The 22,568-nt window shown below is 44.5% G+C and overlaps 1 protein-coding gene across 1 annotated transcript in view; it reads left to right on the top strand.

Moving 5' to 3' along the window:
* Positions 1-22,568, top strand: part of LOC116980002 (anosmin-1-like) — a 122,144-nt gene that overhangs the window by 61,476 nt on the left and 38,100 nt on the right. The window contains exons 4-6 of the mRNA XM_033032057.1: positions 10,182-10,389; positions 13,307-13,491; positions 21,145-21,274. Coding sequence (XP_032887948.1) covers positions 10,182-10,389; positions 13,307-13,491; positions 21,145-21,274 — 523 coding nt within the window. The remainder of the gene's footprint in view (positions 1-10,181; positions 10,390-13,306; positions 13,492-21,144; positions 21,275-22,568) is intronic.

Genomic DNA, 22,568 nt, shown 5'->3' with positions numbered 1-22,568 from the left:
ATCAACCTCGCCATATAGCTCAAACCCTCTAGCCCAGGCAACATCCTGTAAATCTTCTCTATACCCTTTCCAATGTTACCGTATGTGCAAAACTATGTTATAGGTTAAACAATTTTCAGCTGCACAGCATTTTTTTTAAATATCTGCAGCAGTGTGAACAAATTTCTTGACCCACATTTTTTAATTTTATAATAGATTTATAATTAAATGTGAGTTACATCCAATGCATTTTTAGCCTCCTGACAACAGCTTCATTCACTGTGGACTTCTCGTGAACCGTTACCAAATCCAGACAATCTCTTTTCTCTTTTCTTTGCTAATGAATGCCCTCTAATTGTACATGCACAGAGAATTTACCACCATTCAAGCATGTAGCTGGTATTCTGGGTTCTTGGCAACCAGTAACTGGAATGATGCTGTCTGTATACAAAGGTTTCTCATATCTTCAGACATGTTTGTATTCTGAGGATACTTTGCATTTGACTCCAGTAAAATGTTTACAATGAGAACAACACATACCTTCAAGTCAAAGCCGGGTCAGACACATTCAAGAAGAATGGTCAACCGCAGGTCACCATGCAACGTGCTAAACCTAAAACAACTATTTACCTACACTGGGGAGGTGAAGGTCACATTAGACATCTCCACTTGCTTTTGATTAATCTGTCGAGTTGCTAGACAGCGGGTTCTTTGAATTTCTTCATTCATAGGTTTGCAAACTGCAGTCTAAAGGGGTTTTGTTTTGGATGAAGTGGAGTGCATGGTGATGCCAGTGTTCACAAGGTAATAAAAGTATAAAACAGAATATCAATGCACCAGATCGCTAGGGCATATGATGCCACTCATTGTGACAAGGAGAGAGTGAGGTAAAAGGAATACCATTTGTCCCCATCAACTGCCCAGTTACCCAATTGCAGCATTCAATTTCCAAGGACATTAAGTTAAAAACAAAGTGATGCCATATGTTGAATGTACCTTTGTTATCTTATTTCCAATTCTCTTTTCAAATAAAAAACTCTGTCTGTTAGTTTCTTTCACATCCCAAACCAAATATTTATTTGCTTGATTCACATAGACATTTTGTAATTCATTAATATAGTGCAAATAAAATTAAAAGTATTTCATTTGAACACTTTCAATTGAACATTAATGGTTAGAACATTGAATTCTCCAATTTTGGGTAACTAACCTATAGGGAGGTTGCACGTAAGGTCAAAGAGCGTAACGCACGGATCCTTCTGGAGCTCAATCCTTCTGGAGTACAAGGCAGCTTCCAGCATACACCAGTAACACACGAAACACGTACGTTCTTACCTGTTAAAAACTTCCAAAATGGTCAATTTTTGCACTGTTAAAAATTGTGGAAATAGGGGTAACCGTGAAAGAAAACGGACAAAATCACTGCTGCTCACAGACTTGCGAAAGAGCAGCCTGCCGGGGGATTGAGGGCATGTCCCGGCCCACGATTGCTCGGGGCTGGAGGGAGACTGAGCGCTCTAAACCCGAGCACCAAGGTGTAAGCGGCCGAAGGAGCGGATCTCTAGGGACAGCCCCGACTCTCCCCCCGGGTGGGGGTCGGCTGCGCCCACACACGGGGCCGGGAGGAGCGGGGCCACGGCTCCAGGCAGCAGACACACAGGGCCGGCCATAAACCCAGCAACGTCCCCATCAGCTGCAGCAGAGTTGGGGACAGTCTGGTCCCTCCGCCCACCCAGAGTTACTGACCGGCACTGGACCCCGACCCCCACATCGGGGTGATTCAACCCCCCGACCCACACACGGGGTGATTCAACCCCCCGACCCACACACGGGGTGATTCAACCCCCCGACCCCGACCCACACACGGTGTGATTCACCCCCGACCCACACACTGGGTGATTCACCCCCCCCCAACCCCAACATGGGGGGACAGACGGCCTGGGGTCTGCGAGTGTGGAACCAGTCAGCATGGAGTCCGGATGCTGGGACAGAAGATGGGCCCGCTATGCTGGCAGCCATAGTAAGTGCTTACCTGACGTTCACCGCTTGTACTCCAGAAGGCATTGAGTGGCAACAGTACAGATCACGGGTCGTGACCTCGACTGCCGTGCAACCTCCATATAAACAATCCCCCCCCCCCCCCCCTTTAAAATTTTTTTTTTCCTTCTAATCACCCCCTCCCGTCCCTGTACCCCACCTGGATTCATTTCTCCCCTTTTCTGCCTCCCTCTACTCCTTTCATCTCTATTCCTTCCTTTGGCTTCACAATTTGCACTTCTATCCTTATCTCGGATTCTCCTTTTCTAATTGAAAAGCTCAAATCTCTCTAGTTTAAAACTCTTTGACCAGGCTATAGATTTTCCAAATTGTTCAGTGTCCAAAGTGGGATGTAGTATTTAGTAACTATCCCACAGTATTGTGCAATTTGTTCAAAGCACTTCCTTCGACTTCCATTTCACTATTTTGACTATTTAGTTTGACATTCTGTTGATTTGTGTAATGAATCATAAACCTGTTTGGACACATTGAACAGGAGTCAACCTCTACTTTCATCTGTAACTTTTTATAAGGCAAGTTCCAACATGGTATCAGCCCAATGGAGTCTTGCTTCATAAACAAATAGTTGTAATTGCAAAAACTCAACATGTTTCTCTGTTTTTCTTTCCTCCCTCTATCCAACCTCAACCACTAACCTTGAAAATTGATCCTTTAGATTACTAACTATGTAAGGTGGAGTTCTCTTCTAAATCTCTTCATTTTTTAAATCTTTGCCCTTAGAAGCCACCTCTCTCTCCCCTTCCAGCCCTGTACCCTTCCCCCTCCCCCATCTCCCCCTCCTTCACCTCTTTCCCAGCACCCTGAGCACAACTGAATTAAAATCATCAAGACCTTTGATAAGGTTCCATATGGTAGGCATCTCAGGAATGATTTGAATGAGTATGTACAAGGCATGATTAGTAAGTTTGCAGTTTACACAAAATCGTAGGTGATATCATAGACAGCGATGATGGTTTTAAAAAATGACAGCAGGATTTTGATCAGGTAGCCAAGTGAGCTGAGGAATGAATAATGGAGTTTAGTGTGAGGTGTTACATTTTGGAAAGCAAAGCATGGCAGGACCTTCACAGTGAATGGAAAGGCCCGGTGGGGGGAGGGGGGTGGGGTTGTCGAGCAGAGGGGTCTAAGGGTGCAGGTACGTGGTTCCTTGAAAGGTAGATAGACTGGTAAAGAAGGCTTTTCATACATTGGCCTTCATCAGTCAGGGCATTGAGTATAGAAATTGGAACGTTATGTTGCAGTCACACAAGGAGTTGCTGGGGCTGCATTTGGAGTATTGTGTTCAGTTTCAGTCACCCTGCTAGAGGAAGGATGTCATTAGGCTGAAAAGAGTACAGACAAGATTTATGAGGATGTTGCCAGGACCCGGAAGATTGAGCTATCTGGAGAAGTTGGGCAGGCTAGAACTTTATTCCTTGGAGTGTAGAAGGATGATGTGCACATCTTCTATCTATCTATATTACTAAAAGTCTGTTCTTGACCGGTTTATTATGGGGTAAAAGGAGCAAATTAATAATATTAATATAATATCAAGGGGGGGTAATTAGCGTGAGTGCGGGGGGGGGGCGGGGGATAGTTAGTGTGTGTGACGCTGCATGCCGCCTCCCCCCCCACAACCGCACGTCTCCTCTCCCCCTCTCTCTCTCTCTCCCCTCTTTGTCTCCCCCTCCCCTAAACCCCCCTCCCCTCCACACACCCCTACCCCCTTCCCGCCACCCTCCCTCCCCCTCCCTGCTCCCCACCTCTCCCCGTCCCCTCACCTCAACCCCCCTCTCAGCACACCCTCTCTCCCCGTCTCCCCCTCTCTCCCCCTCTCTCTCCCCGTCTCCCCCCCTCTCTCCTCCCCTTCTCTCCCCCTTCCCCCTCTCCCCTCCCCCCTCTCTCCCCCTCTCTCTCTCCCCCCTCCTCCCCTCCATCCCCTCTCCCACCCTCCCTCCCCTCCACATCCCCTACCCTCCACACCCCCTACCCTCCACCCTCCCTCCCCTCCCTGCTCCCCACCTCTCCCCCTCACCCCCCTCTCAGCACCCCCTCTCTCTCCCCCTCACTCTCACCCTCTCTCTCTCCTCCCCCCCTCACCCACCCACCCTTCCTCTCCTCCTCCTCCCCACCCTCCTCTCCCTCTTGCCCCTCTCTCTGTGTTTCTGTCTCTCTCTCTGTCTCTGCCCCTTCTCTCTCTGCCCTCACTCTCATCCCCCCCCCCTCTAGATGTGACTGCAAGTTGGGGGCTATGCGTCAGTAGATACGGTGGTTATGGGGTAAAAGGAGCAAATTAATAATATTAATATTATATCAAGGGGGGTAATTAGCGTGAGTGCGGGGGGGGGATAGTTAGTGTGTGTGATGCTGCATGCCGCCTCCCCCCCCACTACCGCACGTTGGGGGAACAGACCCAACGGGTCTGCACTTGGTCTAGTATATTACTAAAAGTCTGATCTTGACCGCTTTTGGCTCACTGTGCTGTGATTTCCGAGAGAACGCCGCCACCTACGGCCGTGATTTTTGGCCACCTCGCTCAGAGCCCCCCTCCGCCTTCCTGGACCAGAGGATTTTTCCCATCGATGGAAAATCAGAGAGATATTAATGTTTTTTTTTTAATTGCCATTCTCTCTGCTGCCCCTGCTGGAGGGAGGGGGAGTGACTATAAAACCAGGAAGTGTGTGTGCCTCATTCAGTCTCTGCAAGATGGAGGAAGCCAGAGGGTCACGTCTCTCTGAGCTCTGAATAACACTGAACACATGTCTACACAACTGTGAGTGCCCTTAATGTGGTTTGAAAATGAAAATATGGTTGGTTTGAAGTAAAAAGGCACTGCCTACAAATGGTTGTTTGGGGGGTTTGGGTTGAAGTAAAAATCACTGCCTGCAAATTGTTGTTTGGGGGGTTTGGGTTGAAGTGAAAAGGCACTGCCTGCAAATGGTTGTTTGGGGGGTTTGGGTTGAAGTGAAAAGCCCCCCCCCCCACTGGCCACCAATATTGGAATTGGTGGATAGGTGGAATATTGCATCGAGGGACCAGCCCTCCCGTGTGAACATAGGGCCCAACGGGTCCCACTTAGTCTAGTAGTGTATAAAATCATGGGGGGAATAGATAGGGTGAATGTACACAGTTTTTTACTCAAAGTAGGGGATTTAAAAAAACTATGTACATTCTATGTTTAAGGTGAGAGGGGAAAGATTTAATAAGAACCTGAGGGGCAAGTTTTTAACTCAGATGGTGGGCATATGGAATGAGCTGCAGACGAGGTAGTTGAAGCAGGTACTATAACAGCATTTAAAATACTCTTGGACAGATACATGGATAGTAAAGGTTCACAAACACAGTCAAATGGGGCTAGTTGTCATGGAAGAGGATGCCTGTTTTCCTGCTAAATGATTCTCTATATGAAGCCACTTTAAGGGACATAAAATAGTCATCCATACTATTCTAAATCCGATGTCACAACTCAGCCATGCCAGATATGAATGGCAGATTTCTTATCCTCAATAACCTGAGAAGGACTTTCAGAATTTAAAGGATTATATGGCTGTCTTTAACACTGTTGATATCCCCTTTGATTTTGGATTTTATCCTTTTATTTCTTACATTCTTCCTGTTTGCTTCCTTTTATGGTTTAACTTTGCTCAGGTGCTACTTTGTGTTATTACTTCACTTTTATTCCCTTTGAACTCAGGTTGTCCCATTTAAGGTATTATCACAGGTGCTCACCTTTCGATTTAGCTTTCCTCCATCATCTCTCTTAAATTGGCTGTAACTTTGTTTGAGCTACACTTCGTTCTCTTTGAAGTTTCACCTCATCAATTTAAACTTGCCTGACCAAAACTGGGCTTTGTTTAGCAGTGGATCAGCAAAGTCTTCTTTCAACAATTCACACAAGCAACATTTTATCAGTTCCCAATCCTCAAAATGTACTTCTGCCATGATCCCAGTGTCTGATGATGATTCATGCTTTTGAAAATTCGCAAAGCCTTTCTGAGCAGGTTGGTTGATTAGAATTAAAGTGTTTCTATTGAGAACCCATATTGTCAACTTACAAACATTTTCTGATTCTAAGTGTGCCTGAATGTTCACTGCACTGAAAAAAACTCCAGTTAATATTATCACATCAGGAGCAAGAAATGGCAATTTAGCATTTATCCCACCTAGCTTTACTTGTGAGCCATAACAATTATTGTGTGGTAATGATATGCACTAAATCATAGTAAAAAGCAACACATTTGATCGCAGCAATTGACTTTTAAACCTTCAAAATGTGTTTCTGGTTATTGTGCCTTAACTGGTACCCAATAATTGAAATGGGAAGATATATAGCACTTAGAAGACAAATGAGACTGATATATGTATCTCTGTTTCTTCTTCCAACCCTGAAAAAAACCAAGTTCTATCCAAAATATAGCAGATCCGTTTTCCCTAGCCCACTCTCCACAAATGAATTACTGCTCAGTGCCTTTATTCCAACAGCTATGGCTAATCATTCAGTTACTACGTACCTGCTTTCTGGAATTTGTATTCAGAACAACTGAAACTTTCAATTGCCTTCAAGCAGTTGTTTCATAAGTCATTTTGCACCGGTTAATACCGAGGATAAGCACAAAATGCTGGAGTAACTCAACTCCAGGCAGCATCTCTGGAGAAGTGGAGTAGGTGATGTTTCAGGGCGAGATCCTTCTTCAGACTGAGAGTCACGGGAGAGGGAAACTCGAGGTATGAAAAGGTACAAAGAACAAATGAATGAAAGGTATGAAAGGACAAACCAGAGGTACAGTTCAGTAATTCTTACACAGTGGCAATGTGCTTTAACATACTTGAGAATGTTTGCAAAAAATCTATAATCTCATGTAGTTTTGTTATTCTTGTTAAGCATTAATTTTAAATAGGATGTAACGTTTTTGATATATTTCCAGCTAGTTCTGCCGTTGGGAAATCATATAAATACAATACTATTTTCAGCAAATAACCTTGCCATTGAGCATTTGTGAGGAACATCCTGATAGTCTGATGATATTTCAACAATAATATAGTTATTGATTAAATAAAAGTTAAAAGTAGAATAAATGTGAGGTTATCCACTTTGGTGGCAACGATAGGAAGGCAGATTATTATCTGAACGGTATCAGGTTCGGAAAAGGGGAAGTACAACGAGATCGGGTGTCCTTGTTCATCAGTCACTGAAAGTAAGCACGCAGGTACAGCAGGCAGTGTAGAAAGCTAATGGCATATTGGCCTTCATAACAAGAGGAGTTGAGTAGAGGAGCAAAGAGGTCCTAATGCAGTTGAACTGGCCATGGTGAGACCACATTTGGAGTAGTGTGTGCAGTTTTGGTCTCCAAATTTGAGGAAGGACATTCTTGCTATTGATGGAGTGCACGAGGTTAATTTCCAACGGGACTGTCATATGTAGAAAGAATGGAGCAACTGGGCTTGTATACACTGGAATTTAGAAGGATGAGAGGAGATCTTATTGTAACATCTCAGATTATTAACGGATTGGACTTGCTTGAGGCAGGAAACATTTTCCCGATGTTGGAAGAGTCCAGAACTAGGGGCCACAGTTTAAGAATAAGGGGTAGGCCATTTAGAATGGAGATGAGGAAAAACATTTTCACCCAGGGAGTTGTGAATCTGTGGAATTCTCTGTCTCAGAAGGCAATGGAGGCTGATTCTCTGGATAGTTTCAAGAGAGAGTTAGATAGAGCTCTGAAAGATAGCAAAGGGATATGGAGAGAAAGCAGGAACGGGGTACTGATTGTGAATGATCAGCCATGAGCGCAGTGCTGGCTCGAAGGGTCGAATGGCCTACTCCTGCACCTATTGTCTATTGTTGATAAATCCATCGGCATGAAGATGCACAAAATGTGTGGTAGGTCAGCAAATGTTTCATCCATGATAGAGAATTCCATGTACATTTAGCAAGTGCAAAAAGCTTTCCTCATTTTCTTAGATGTTGAGAAGGGAACTGATATCAGCAGAGTTGTGAAGTGTCAGTCAGACGGAAGGTAGGATTTTGAGGATAAGTGGACTTGCTGTGAGAGTGTGGGGTGGTGACAAAGTTGCATTTGGAAGACAGTGGGATAAAGTTGATTCCCAATGGCAACCTACAGTGAGGCATACATTTTTAACTTAAAGGCAAGTCAAGTCAACTTTATTTGTCACATAGACATCCAAGATATACAGTGAAATGAAAGTGGCAATCCCTGCGGGATTGTGCAAAACAACAGAACAGGGCAGAACCAGTATTTACACTTTTTAAAAAGACACAACAGTAATTATGGCCCGGTGAGATCAGAGTTTACAGTCCTGATGGCCTGTGGGTAGAAACCCCGTCTCATCCTCTCTGTTTTCACAGCGTGACAGCGGAGGCGCTTGCCTGACCGTAGCAGCTGGAACAGTCCGTTGCTGGGGTGGTTGGGGTCCTTCATGATCTTGCTAGCTCTGGATCTGCACCTCCTGGTGTATAGGTCCTGCAGGGGCCTTCCTGTCCTGGGCAGAGCTGTGGCCAAACCAGATCAAGCTGTTTCTGGTCAGGATACTTTCTACTGCACCAGAGTAGAAGGATTGAAGGATCCTCAGAGAGACTCTGAATTTCCTCAGCTGCCTGAGGTGGTAAAGGCGCTGCCTTGCCTTTCTCACCAGTGTGGCAGCGTGTGTTGTCCATGTCAGATCCTCTGTGATGTGGACTCCCAGGTATTTAAAGCTGCTCACCCTATCCACAGTAGTCCCATTTATCCCCAGTGGCGTGTACGTCCTCGGATGTTGTGCCCTTCTAAAGTCCACAATCAGCTCCTTAGTTTTAGTGACATTCAGGAGGAGGCTGTTGTTCTGACACCAGAGTGCCAGGTCAGCCACCTCCTCCTGGTAGGCCTTCTCATCGTTAGTGGAGATCAGGCCCACCACCACTGTGTCATCAGCAAACTTGATGTGTACCTGGTGTAGATCTGTACCTGGTGCCAGTGCCAATCTTGAGCCAATCGCAGACAACTCCTGTTTAAGTATCACTGAAACAGATCTCATCTTTATAGGTAAGGTTTACGTCTGCAATACTGGTCAACACGTGCATTGATGAACCTGCGGAAATTGCATTCAAGCATGTACTAGTCTAGGACCAGAAGGCACAGCCTCAGAATAAAAGGATAAGAATAGGAATACTTTATTGCCACGTGTGTCTAGGCACAATGAGATTCTTTGCTTATACACACAATGCATACAAAGAGCAGCCACCTATGGCGCTGACAAAGTTACAAAGCACGCCAGCTCCCCCTTTTGTGTCCCCCCCCCACCCCCCCACCCCCGCCCCAACAGTTCCCCCACGCCGGGTCCCCATTGTCCTTTGTCCCCCCCTGTATTGTCCATGGTTCTCTCCCCCTCCCCCCTCACGTGGTCCCCCCCACACTGGGTCCTACATTGTTCTTACCCTCACGACAGTCCCCCACGCTCTCATCACCCGTCGACTGCGTGTCGACCCACGAGGCATCGCCGTTGCAAGGCGTCACCACCTCCGAGGCACCGTCATTGTGAGGCTTCACTGCTGCTGCCGCTGTTGATGCCCCACTTCATGCCTCCGTGGTGCCGATCCGACCCCGGCTTCTACGCAGCGATCCGGGAGCCTTGATAAAAGCCTCCGGCTGCGTTCCCAGTTCACAGCCGCGGGGCCCGTCGGGAAGCCTTTTGGCTGCGCACCCCTTTGGGAAGTAATTTTTAAAAGCAAACGAGGAGGAATTTACAGCCAGAATGTGGTGAATCGGTGGAATTCATTTTACCACAGATGGCTGTGGAGGCCACTTCATTTGGTATTTTAAAGTGGAGATTGATGGGTTCTTGGTGAGTAAAGATGTCAAAGGTTACGGGGAGAAGACAGGAGAATGGGGTTGAGAACGAAGTATAGATCAGCCATGATTGAATGGTGGAGTAGACGCAGTGGCCCAAATGGCCTAATTCTGCTCCTATGACATGAACTTATTATGTACCACAAGCAACTGAATCTCTCTGTCTTTTGCCTTCGTACCTCCCTGATTTAATGCCATCTACACACGGAGAAACTAAATTGTGTATTTTATTTTTGCTGCATTAAACAAGTAATCAACCTAGAATAATCTTTTAAGGTGCCTTTTTAATTCAGCGGATTGCATCTTGTTTCTGTGTTATAGAAGCACCATGAATGTTTGACCAGCTGTGAGTTTTTGAGATCCATTCAAACGGTGAAGCAAGGGAATTGTCCTGCACCCCAGAGAGCCTCCGGCTTTGCTGCAGCTTGTATCCAAAGCTGCAACGTAGATACTGAGTGCCCCAGTATCAGGAAGTGTTGTCCTAATGGTTGTGGTCAAACTTGCCAAACACCAGCAAATATGTTCAAAGGTAAGAATATTACAGTTGTGTGATAAAGTCATTGTATTTTAGTTTTAGGAAACAGGCCCTTCAGCCTGCCGAGCCCATGCTGCCCATCAATCACCCATTCATACTAGTTCTATGTTATCCCACTTTCTCATTCATTGTTTGCACACTAGGGGCAATTTATAGAGGCCAATTAACCTACAAACCCACACGCCTTTGGTATGTGGGAGGAAATCGAAGCACCTGGAGGAAACCCAAACGGTCACGGGGAGAATATTCAAACTCTGCACAGACAGCACCCAAGGTCAGGATCGAACCTGTGTTTCTGGTGCTGTGAGACAGGAGCACTAGGCACTGGCACTGTGAAACTGGGTGGCATGGTGGTGCAGCGGTAAAGTTGCTGCCTTGCGGCACCAGACACCCGGGTTTAATCATGACTGCAGGTGCTGTCTGTACGTTCTCCCCCGTGCCTTACGTGGGTTTTCTCCGGAGCTCCAGTTTCCTCCCACACTCCAAAGACGTACAGGTTTGTAGGCTAATTGGCTTCAGTAAAATTGTAAATTATCCCCCTAGTGTGAGTTGGATAGTGTCCGTGTGCGGGGATCACTGGTCAGCACGGACTTGGTGGGCCGAAGGGCTTGTTACCGCACTGTATCTCTAAACTAAACTAAACTATCAGCTGCTGCTTAGTCCTTTATGTCCTTAGTCCTTTGTGAACTTTTATTTATTTTGGTGGCTGTATAATTCAGAATATTTATTTCAGTCTAGGTTTTTTTCTGCTAGATACCTTCCACTGAAAATAATGCAAACATATGCTGTACATATATTTCCCTCCTGTAATGTAAAGTTTTGTTTTTGCACAGATGAGTTGGAATGAAATCATTACCCAAATTTAGACTAAAAATTAAAAATGAATTGAAGAAATTTGCTCCTTCTAAAAATCTACATTTAGGCAGAGAAAAACTCTTTAAGCAAGGTGGGCGTGATATTTAAGAGCACATGTAGCATGTGGACTATGTTTTGTTGGGTTAGATGGTGCTTGGTAGAATCCACTGATTCAGAATATATGATATATGTGGTCTGCAATGTAATGTTTCATGAGTCTTTGAATCAACCAGACTGCACACTTGCATTCGCTACCTCTTAAATAGAAGTCTACTTTTTTTCTTTTATTCCTATTTTTGAATATCTGTTTGCGATCAGTAAAATGGGATTATGGATGAGATTAGTTTACTTTAGAGATACAGTACGGAAACTAACCCTTCCGCCCACCAAGTCCACGACGGCTAGTGATCACTAACATTATCCTACACACTTGGGACAATATTACAAATTTTACCAAAGCTAATTAACCTACAAACCTGCACGTCTTTGGAGTGTGGGAGGAAACCACCTGTTGAAAACCTACGTGGCCCAGGGAGAACATACAAACTCTGTACAGACAGCACACATAGCACCAAAATATCACGATTGAGCCCTTCCTATCCATATATCTGGCTAAATCTCTTTTTAAATTCGTAACTGTATCCATTTCTATAGCTTCCTCTGTCAGCATTTCAGAATTCCTAGAATAATATTATCCTCCAGGCAGCATTCATGACTGACATGACCCTGATTTATTTGATATCGAGTTCCTCGTAGCAATAGGGAGAGTTTCCTGGGGCTGTGCTGAGGAGTACTAAGCACAGCACATACAGTGCTGGTCACATTGCAAGGGACACCTCACAATTTCATTTCTATCAACTTAACGTTGGGAAAACTCAACAGATTCCTTTACAGTTCTACATTACAGCCCATGTTTTTCTGTGATGGACCAAGGAGATATGCACTGTCAAGTTTTCAAGAAAGAATTCTACCTTCTTTTTCTTCTTGGGCAGTCCCTTGGATCGAGGAATTCTGCCGTAGGGCTTTGATGCATTCAAATGCATACCCGACACACTTGTCGCTGACATTGTCCCATAAAAACAGCAGTTCTTTTGAGGGAAACCACATGGTGAGCAACATTGCCTCTGCTGCTTCTCTGGAAGAACTTCCATGAGGCTGCTTTAAAATATCCTCACACCTCCTAAAAGTCTAAAACAGCAAATCACATGTGTCTCTTTCATTAATTAAAAACACATATAAAGATGTTGTCCAGCTAGTATTCCACACAGTGCTTTATAGTTCTCTCATTATTATAGAACCCATATAATGGCCGTGACTGGATAATATCTTCATTTGGGGAGCCTTTGACAGTTTAAACACAATTTATACCGCACGTATGTGTGTATGATCAACCTATTTTCTGCATCGTACACGGTATTTCATTAACCATCTGCTGTTATTTTTCTTATGCAAGGCTCAGCAGTGTTTCAATGCACACATCCTAAGTGTGTAACTTACTGTACTTTCTTAGCAAAGTAATTTAAGAATAGGTAACCGTTAATATAGCTGGTACTTATTCAGCATTTTAACCGCACTGTCTTTTGCATTGAAAACAAGTCTCTCATATTCATACTTGAGTACATTTGCTACTTTATCAAAGAACATCAGAAATATAAATGTAGATTCCGCAGGAATGGCACATCCGCAGGAATGTGCCATTGACCCCTTGTGTTTGCTCCATCATTCAATAAAGTCAGGGCTGGTCTCTTACCTCAATAATTTCCTCAATAATTTCACTGTAATACCCCTATATCCCTCGATTTCCCTAACATCTAAATGTACCTTAAACTATTGTTCACTTACATCTCGTTCTCAATAATTCAATTGTCATATCTCAAATATTGTTTTTCATTCATGCAATTTGCCCAGAAATTTACTTGCTGGTCAGAAATATGAACTGCAAAAAAAGGGAGCTGTGCATCCTATTGCACACCCAAAATGTAATTGTTCTGGAGTCTACCAACCGGGCATCAATTCCTGGGAATCTACATTTATAAAGCTTCTTTTTGCTTTTCAGGGGTCCCATTAAGGCCCAAGAAAGAATTGAGTTTTGCAGAAGACAAAAGTGGAAAGCTCTCAGTTGCATGGATGTCTCGGTTCAATGTTTCCATGGAACCAGTATTTTATATACTGCAGAGAAGATGGAATTCAGGAATGTATCCGAGTGAAGATGATGCCAGCAAGTGGGAGACGGTTGCTTATGTAAGCTTAATACACGAGGCATGCTGCACACATCATGTAGCCTAAAGTCATTTTATTGAAATGACTATGTTTCATCAGCGTGGAAACGAGCCCTTCGGCCCACCGAGTCGACGCCGACCAGCGATTTCCACACACTAATACTATCCTACACACACTAGGGACAATTTACAATTTTACCAAGCCAATTAATGTACAAACCTGTATCTCTTTGGCGTGTGGGAGGAAACTGGAGATCTCGGAGAAAACCTACTCGGTCATGGGGAGAACGTACAATCTCCATACCGACAGCACCTGTAGTCAGGATCGAACCAAGGTCTCTGACGCTGTAAGGCAACAACTCTACTGCTGTGCCAACATGCAGCCTTATGGATGCTTTAAAAATGTAAGGGGATTTGATTTAGATTCCCTAGGTCCATCTATCTGTTTAAGAAACTGAGAATGCACAGCTTTATTTTTAAAGTCTGTATTAGTTCTAATTCCACGAGGGGGTGTTCAGTATCATCGTAATTAGAATAATCGAGCTCTGGTTGATTAATTGGTTGCAAGCAACACAGAGAGTTGTAATAAAGATAAACAGAACCAAATTTCCAGACAAATAGCAGTCTAATTAATTAAATGAAGTATCCTTTCTTTTTTAAATAAAATTTGGAACTTGAATGTTACACATGAAGGAGCCATTATCCTACAAGAGAGAATGGAAACTATGTCCAAGTTCATGCACTGGTACTTATGGGATAATAATCACTGGGAAAATAGATTTGCTGTTTAAAGCAGAAACTGGATGTAGTGCTATCGCCCATTCAGTTTTGCTGCAAAATTTGTAAGAATGGCTAAAAAGATGTTTGAATAGGCAGGTTTACACTCAAAAATGCTCTAAGACAGAATATTTATTTTTCACAATACAATTAAATGCAGCTTCCAAAATGTTCCACCATTCCATTCCGAGAAAGGTATTAGTCTTAAAGACACATTCCCTAAATGTGGCAGCCAGGCATTAGCAATGCATGTTATTGTTTCCATGGAGGAGGGAGAAGTTGCAGGAGAGAGGGACAGAGACCCTTAATTTAGTGAATAAGACCTGGCTATCTTTTTCATGAGATAAGTGCCTGAAGGGTCCTATATGGCAGATTGACCTGGACACCTATGAGTATGTTGAAATAACCCCTCGTCCACACAAAGCAGCCTTCTCCCTCTACAAACACTAAACACCAACAAAGTAATCAGATGAGAGAGAGAGTGCAGGTAACATACCTGTATAATAGCTTAGTACATCCAATTTTGGTGGGCCGCTTACACTGATCCTAACACATTAATGAATCAATCCACAATCCAGTTAATGAATGGCTCTTTGGAACCATGTTTAATGGTGTGCAGCTCACTCTCGTATATCTTGTGAGCACATTACACTTATTTCTGATTTCCTGAATGATTGCATATTCTCGCACCTGGAGAAACTTGACCTACCTCTGGCCAGTTGCCCTCATGGATGGCCAGGCCAATCTTCAGCACAGGACCTCCCTTCACGCACTTATTAAAGAGTATCTCCCTTGACTAAGTGCCTGAAGGGACCACCGGACAATGTCCTTATTCCCTGCTGCAACATGAGGCTGTTGTGATATTGCTGACCCTTTCTCTGGTAGCTTTCATTATTCTCTTGTTCCTTTGGCACCTGTAGTAGTCCAGCCTTGCTTCCTGTCCCGCCAACTCTGGATTACATACAGCACTGCTCGCCTTGAAATGGTAGGATGTACAGAATACAGCACATGCTGATGACATCCCCAAGCAGTTGGGTGGGCACTGCAGGTTGATGATACATTTTCAGAAATTTCCACAATGTAGACAATATACATTAGGTGTTGGAGTAGGCCATTCGGCCCTTCGAGCCAGCACCGCCATTCAATGTGATCATGGCTGATCATCCCCAATCAGTACCCCGTATCAGGCCTTCTCCCCATATTCCCTGACTCCGCTATTTTTAAGAGCCCTATCTAGCTCTCTCGAAAGCATCCAGAGAACCTGCCTCCACCACCCTCTGAGGCAGAGAATTCCACAGACTCACCCCTCTCTGTGAGAAAAAGTGTTTCCTCGTCTCCTTTCTAAATGGATTACTCCTTATTCTTAAACTGTGGCCCCTGGTTCTGGACTCCCCCAACATCGGGAACATGGTTCCTGCCTCTAGCGTGTCCACCCCTTAACAATCTTATATGTTTCAATGAGATAACCTCTCATCCTTCTAAACTCCAGAGTGTACAAGCCCAGCTGCTCCATTCTCTCAGCATCTGACAGTCCTGCCATCCCAGGAATTAACCTTGTAAACCTACGCTGCACTCCCTCAATAGCAAGAATGTCCTTCCTCAAATGAGGGGACCAAAACTGCACACAATTCTCCATGTGTGGTCTCACTAGGGCTCTGTACAACTGCAGAAGGACCTCTTTGCTTCTCTATTCGATTCCCCTTGTTATAAAGGCCAACATGCCATTTGCTTTCCTCACTGCCTGCTGTACCTGCATGCTTACTTTCATAGACTGATGTACAAGGACCCCCAGATCCCGTTGTACCTCCCCTTTTCCCAACTTGACTCCATTTAGATAGTAACCTGCCTTCCTGTTTTTGCTACCAAAGTGGATAACCTCACATTTATCCGCATTAAACTTCATCTGCCATGCATCTGCCCACTCCCCCAACCTGTCCAAGTCACACTGCATTCTCATAGCATCCTCCTGACAGTTCACACTGCCACCCAGCTTTGTGTCACCTGCAAATTTACTAATGTTACTTTGAATCCCTTCATCCAAATCATTGATGTATATTGTAAATAGCTGCGGTCCCAGCACCGAGCCTTGCGGTACCCCACTAGTCACTGCCTGCCATTCTGAAAGGGACCCGTTAATCCCTACTCTTTGTTTCCTGTCTGCCAACCACTTCTCTATCCATGTCAGCACTCTACCCCCAATACCATGTGCCCTAATTTTGCCCACTAATCTCCTATGTGGGACCTTATCAAATGCTTTCTGAAAGTCCAGGTACACTACATCCACTGGCTCTCCCTTGTCCATTTTCCTAGTTACATCTTCAAAAAATTCCAGAATATTAGTCAAGCATGATTTCCCCTTCGTAAATCCATGCTGACTCGGACCGATCCTGTTACTGCTATCCAAATGTTCGGCTATCTCATCTTTTATAATTGACTCCAGCATCTTCCCCACCACCGATGTCAGGCTAACTGGTCTATAATTCCCTGTTTTCTCTCTCCCGCCTTTCTTAAAAAGTGGGATAACATTAGCTACCCTCCAATCCACAGGAACTGATCCTGAGTCTATAGAACATTGGAAAATTATCACCAATGCATCCACGATTTCTAGAGCCACTTCCTTAAGTACCCTGGGATGCAGACCATCAGGCCCTGGGGATTTATCAGCCTTCAGTCCCATCAGTCTATCCAACACCATTTCCTGCCTAGTGTGGATTTCCTTCAGTTTCTCTGTCACCCCAGACCCTCTGGCCACTACTATATCAGGAAGATTGTTTGTGTCCTCCATAGTGGAGACAAATCCAAAGAACCTGTTCAACTCATCTGCCATTTCCTTGTTCCCCATAATAAATTCACCTTTTTCGGTCTTCAAGGGTCCAACTTTGGTCTTAACTAATTGTTTCCTCTTCACATACCTAAAGAAGCTTTTACTATCCTCCTTTATATTCTTGGCTAGCTTACCTTCGTACCTCATCTTTTCTCCCCGTATTGTCTTTTTGGTTATCTTCTGCTGTTCTTTAAACATTACCCAATCCTCTTGCTTCCCGCTCATCTTTGCTACGTTGTACTTCTTCGCTTTAATTTTTATACTGTCCCTGACGTCCCTTGTCAGCCATGGTCATCCCTTTCTCCCCTTGGAATCTTTCTTCCTCCTAGGAATGAACTGATCCTGCACCTTCTGTATTATTCCTAGAAACACCTGCCATTTTTATTCCACTGTCATCCCTGCTAGTGTATCTTTCCAGTCAACTTTGGCCAGCTCCTCCCTCATGGCCCCATAGTCCCCTTTATTCAACTGCAACACTGACACCTCCGATCTACTCTTCTCCCTCTCCAATTGTAGGGTTATGGTCACTGCCTCCTAATGGCTCATTAACCTTGAGGTCCTTTATCAAATCTGGTTCATTACATAACACTAAATCCAGAATTGCCTTCTCCCTGGTAGGCTCCAATACAAGCTGTGACAAGCTGTCCAATACAAGGAATGTATCATTTCCATGTTGACTTGTAAACATTTATAAAACAATATTTTAAAATCTCTGTCTTTTTTCCACATGTTTCCAATCTTTAAAATAGACGTCCCCATTCGTCAGTGGTAGGAAATGTAACCACTGTATTGAACACCTTACACTGAACACATGGGTTCGTGTCAAGCATTTTAACGAATATTAACAGGGACAGATCATCATTTGTTATGATATCCAGTGAGGGCAATGCCCTGTTTCCATAGATAGTGATTGTGAAATTGTATTGTATGAATGCGCGAAGTATAAGAAGTAAGGTGGATGAGCTTGAGGTTCAGATAGAGGTTGGTAGGTACAACATTGTTACTGAGACATGGCTGCAGGAGGATCGGGCCTGGGAACTTAATATTCAGGGTTATGCATCCTATAGAAAGGACAGGCAGGTGGGCAGACTAGGGGGGGTAGCTCTGCTGGTGAGGGATGGAATTCAGTACCTTGCGAGGGAAGACATAGGGACTGACGAGGTAGTGTCACTGTGGATTGAGTTGAGGAATTGTAAAGGCAAGTATACACTAATTGGTGTTATCTACAGACCCCCAAATAGTAGCCCGGATGTAGGATGTAGGGTGTAAGTTGTAGCAGGAGTTAAAATTGGCATGTAACAAAGGTAATGCCACTGTGGTGATGGGGGATTTCAATATGCAGGTAGACTGGGAAAATCAGGTTGGTACAGGAAAGGTAGAGTGCCTCCGAGATGGATTCTTAGAGCAGCTTGTAATGGAGCCGACCAGAGAAAAGGCAATTCTGGATTTAGTGTTGTCCAATGAACCAGATATGATAACAGAACTCGAGGTAAAGGAACCGCTTGGAGGTAGTGATCATAATATGATTAGTTTTAATCTGCAATTTGAGAAGGAGAAGGCTAAATCGGAAATGTCAGTGATGCAGTTGAACAAAGGGGACTATGAAGGCATGAGAGAGGAGCTGGCCAAGGTAGACTGGAAAGGGATCCTAGCAGGAATGACAGTGGAACAGCAATGGCAGGAATTTCTGGGCATAATCCGGAAGACACAGGAAAAAGAAGAAAAATTCTAAGGGGAGTAGGAGGCAACCGTGGCTGACAAGAGGAGTTAGGGATAGAATAAAACTAAAAGAAAAGATGTATAACACAGCAAAGAGTAGCCGGAAGCCAGAGGATTGGGAAACTTTCATAGGACAACAGAAGGAAACAAAACGGGCAATACGGGCTGAAAAGATGAAGTACGAAGGGAAGCTGGCCAGGAATATAAAGAAGGACAGTAAAAGCTTATTTAGATATGTTAAGGGAAAAAGAGTAGCAAAGTCAAATGTGGGTCCCTTGAAGGCAGACACGGGTGAAATTATTATGGGCAACAAGGAAATGGCAGAAGAGTTGAATAGGTACTTCGGATCTGTCTTCACTAAGGAAGACACAAACAATCTCCCAGATGTACTGGAGGACAGAGGATCTAAGGGGGTAGAGGAACTGAAAGAAATTTTCATTAGGCGAGAAATAGTATTGGGTAGGCTAATGGGACTGAAGGATGATAAATCTCCTGGGCCTGATGGTCTGCATCCCAGGGTCCTCAGGGAGGTGGCTCTAGAAATGATGGACGCATTGGTGATTATTTTCCAATGTTCGATCGGTTCAGGATCAGTTCCTGTGGATTGGAGGATAGCTAACGTTATCCCACTTTTCAAGAAAGGAGCGAGAGAAAAAACAGGGAATTACAGACCAGTTAGCCTGACCGGTGGTGGGAAAGATGCTGGAGTCAACTATTAAAGAGGTAATAATGGGGCATTTGGATAGCAGTAAAAGGATTAGTCCAAGTCAACATGGATTTATGAAAGGGAAATCATGCTTGACTAATCTTCTGGAATTTTTTGAGGATGTGACAAGTAAAATGGATGAAGGGGTGCCAGTGGATGTAGTGTATCTTGACTTTCAGAAAGCCTTTGATAAGGTCCCGCACAGGAGACTGGTGACTAAAATTAGAGCACATGGGATTGGGGGTATTGGTATTGGGACATGGATAGAAAATTGGTTGGCAGACAGGAAGCAAAGAGTAGGAGTAAACGGGTCCTTTTCAGAATGGCAGGCAGTGGCGAGTGGAGTGCCGCAAGGCTCGGTGTTGGGGCTGCAACTGTTTACCATATATATTAATGATTTGGAAGAGGGAATTAGGAGCAACTCTAGCAAGTTTTCAGATGACACAAAGCTAGGTGGCAGTGTGAACTGTGAAGAGGATGTTAAGAGGTTGCAGGGTGACCTGGACAGGTTGAGTGAGTGGGCAGATGCGTGGCAGATGCAGTATAATATAGATAAATGTGAGGTTATCCACTTTGGCAGCAAAAACAACAGGGCAGATTATTATCTCAATGGGGTTAGGTTAGGCAAGGGGGAGGTGCAGCAGGCAGTGAAGAAAGCTAATGGACTGTTGGCCTTCATAACAAGAGGATTTCAGTAGAGGAGTAAAGAGGTTCTTCTGCAGTTGTTTAGGGCTCTGGTGAGACCACATCTGGAGTATTATGTTTTGGTCTCCTAATTTGAGGAAGGACATCCTTGTGATTGAGGCAGTGCAGCGTAGGTTCACAAGATTGATCCCTGGGATGGCAGGACTGTCATATAAGGAAAGATTGAAAAATCTATGCTTGTATTCACTGGAGTTTAGAAGGATGATGGGATATCTTATAGAAACATATAAAATTATAAAATGGCTGGACAAGCTAGATGCAGGAAAAATTTTCCCAATGTTGGGCGAGTCCAGAACCAGGGGCCACAGTCTTAGAATAAAGGGGAAGCCATTTAAGACTGAGGTGAGAAAAAACTTTTTCACCCAGAGAGTTGTGAATTTGTGGAATTCCCTACCACAGAGGGCAGTGGAGGCCAAGTCACTGGATGGATTTAAGAGAGAGTTAGATAGAGCTCTAGAGGCTAGTGGAATCAAGGGATATGGGGAGAAAGCAGGCACGGGTTATTGATTGTGGACGATCAGCCATGATCACAATGAATGGCGATGCTGGCTCGAAGGGCCGAATGGCCTCCTCCTGCACCTATTTTCTATGTTTCTAAGTTTCTATGTTGAACCGTGGATATTTTATCATTTATTAGCAATAATTGCCCTTGTAATCTGCACCTCTAAAAAAGTAATTTATTTTAAAGTTGGCAGCAGTCCCAGTATTTATTGATACTACCACTAAATATGTTAATTTTTAGTAATGAGTAATACCATTAAAACATTTAATCATATTATAATGAATTATTGTAAAGAGAAATTGACATTTAATTTTGGAATGCCTGAGATGTAACAAAACAAAATCACCATTCATCAATGTAGTCCCTATGGGTCCTAACAATATGTTGCACTGAAGTCCACAGTGAGTAATTGTTCTTCATTTCCCCTTTTACAAAATCCCAGACAACAGAGGAGCATGTTGGCCTGAAAAATATGAGACCAAACATATGGTACCAGTTCAGAGTGGCTGCCGTCAACATTCACGGAACCCGAGGTTTCACCACCCCCAGTAAACACTTCCACTCCTCGCGAGGTGAGTGATTGCTGCTAAATACTGATAATTACCATTCTTGCTTGGAAAGGAGAGCCATCAGATATCAATGACTCCCTCCCCAGTGCACTCGCATTCCAATCTGCAGACTCCTTGAAACCAAGACTGCATTCAGATTACGGGCGATCAATTTAAATGAATGTTGGAATACAGAAAATAATTGTCAGTTACTAATACAGACAGGTTCTGTTTTCTGTATGACTGGTAAACAAGTAGGTCAAAAGATTTATCTAGTTATATTGGCATAAATTTAGGTATACATTACATTTACGTATGTTTTCATTGTACTTGTACTTCATCATATTTGTGCATATAACTATGAATTCAACTTGGCCTGACTTGAGATTAAAACCATTCCAACTTTATTTTACTTCGGAGTCACGTGAGTGACTACGTGAAGAACCCGCTTCCAACGCATGCGTGCCATATCGCTACACGCATTGCACGAGTCAACAGAAGGGTGGAGGACATCCCCCAGTAACGGGAGAAGGAAAAAAGGACCAGCAAAAGGCAGGTAAGGACTCTGCATTTTTATTCACAGAAAAATGGACAGAGTGAAAAGGAAGCGGTCTGCAAAAAAGCTGCACGAGAAACGCGTTGGAAACGTGGATGAACGGCAGAGACAGCAGCCGTCGGCTCTAGATGCCTCGGTAGAGGAATCAGCTGTGCCAGAAATCATTCTGGCACCGACGAAACTTACTTCCTGGCCGGGAGGCAAAGTTCAAACAAAAACGCACCATCTAGCAGAGCCCGACTTGGAGCAGCAGCGGGCGACCAGCCCGTATCAATATCGGACCAGGGCTGAACGGGTGCGGCAGACGGAACAAACCAGCTATGAGTGGCTCCATACGGAGCAGCCAGGAGAAACAGCTGACCGGGAACAAACGTGGACCGACAGTCAGGACCGGTGTGGCCAGCGGCGGGACGAGGAAAGCCCGCAAACCAGCACCCGTGAGTACCGGGGACGGGAACAGCTGGGATACAAAGAGCAGCACACTGCTGAAAGGCTGCAGGAATGGGAGCAGCCAAAAATAGCAAGTGCAGCTCACCGTCTAAAGGAGCTGATGGAGGAGCTCCTTCATAGTGGCAGTCCCATGAATGTGGAGACTAGCCACAGTGGGCAGACAAGCCCCATATGGGTACCCCGTGAGGGACCCCCTGAAATCTCGACCTCTTCGGAGGAGAGTGGGCAGGACCCTGATGGGCCAGACCCTGATCACACAGCTTCCCATGATCCTGAATCTGCAGAAAAACATACACTGCTGGACATGGTGGC

The sequence above is a fragment of the Amblyraja radiata genome, chromosome 13 (genome assembly GCF_010909765.2).
Source record: "Amblyraja radiata isolate CabotCenter1 chromosome 13, sAmbRad1.1.pri, whole genome shotgun sequence".
Classification (NCBI taxonomy): domain Eukaryota; kingdom Metazoa; phylum Chordata; class Chondrichthyes; order Rajiformes; family Rajidae; genus Amblyraja; species Amblyraja radiata.
Note: the sequence above shows the minus strand (reverse complement) of the source record. Positions and strands in the feature narration are given on the sequence as shown.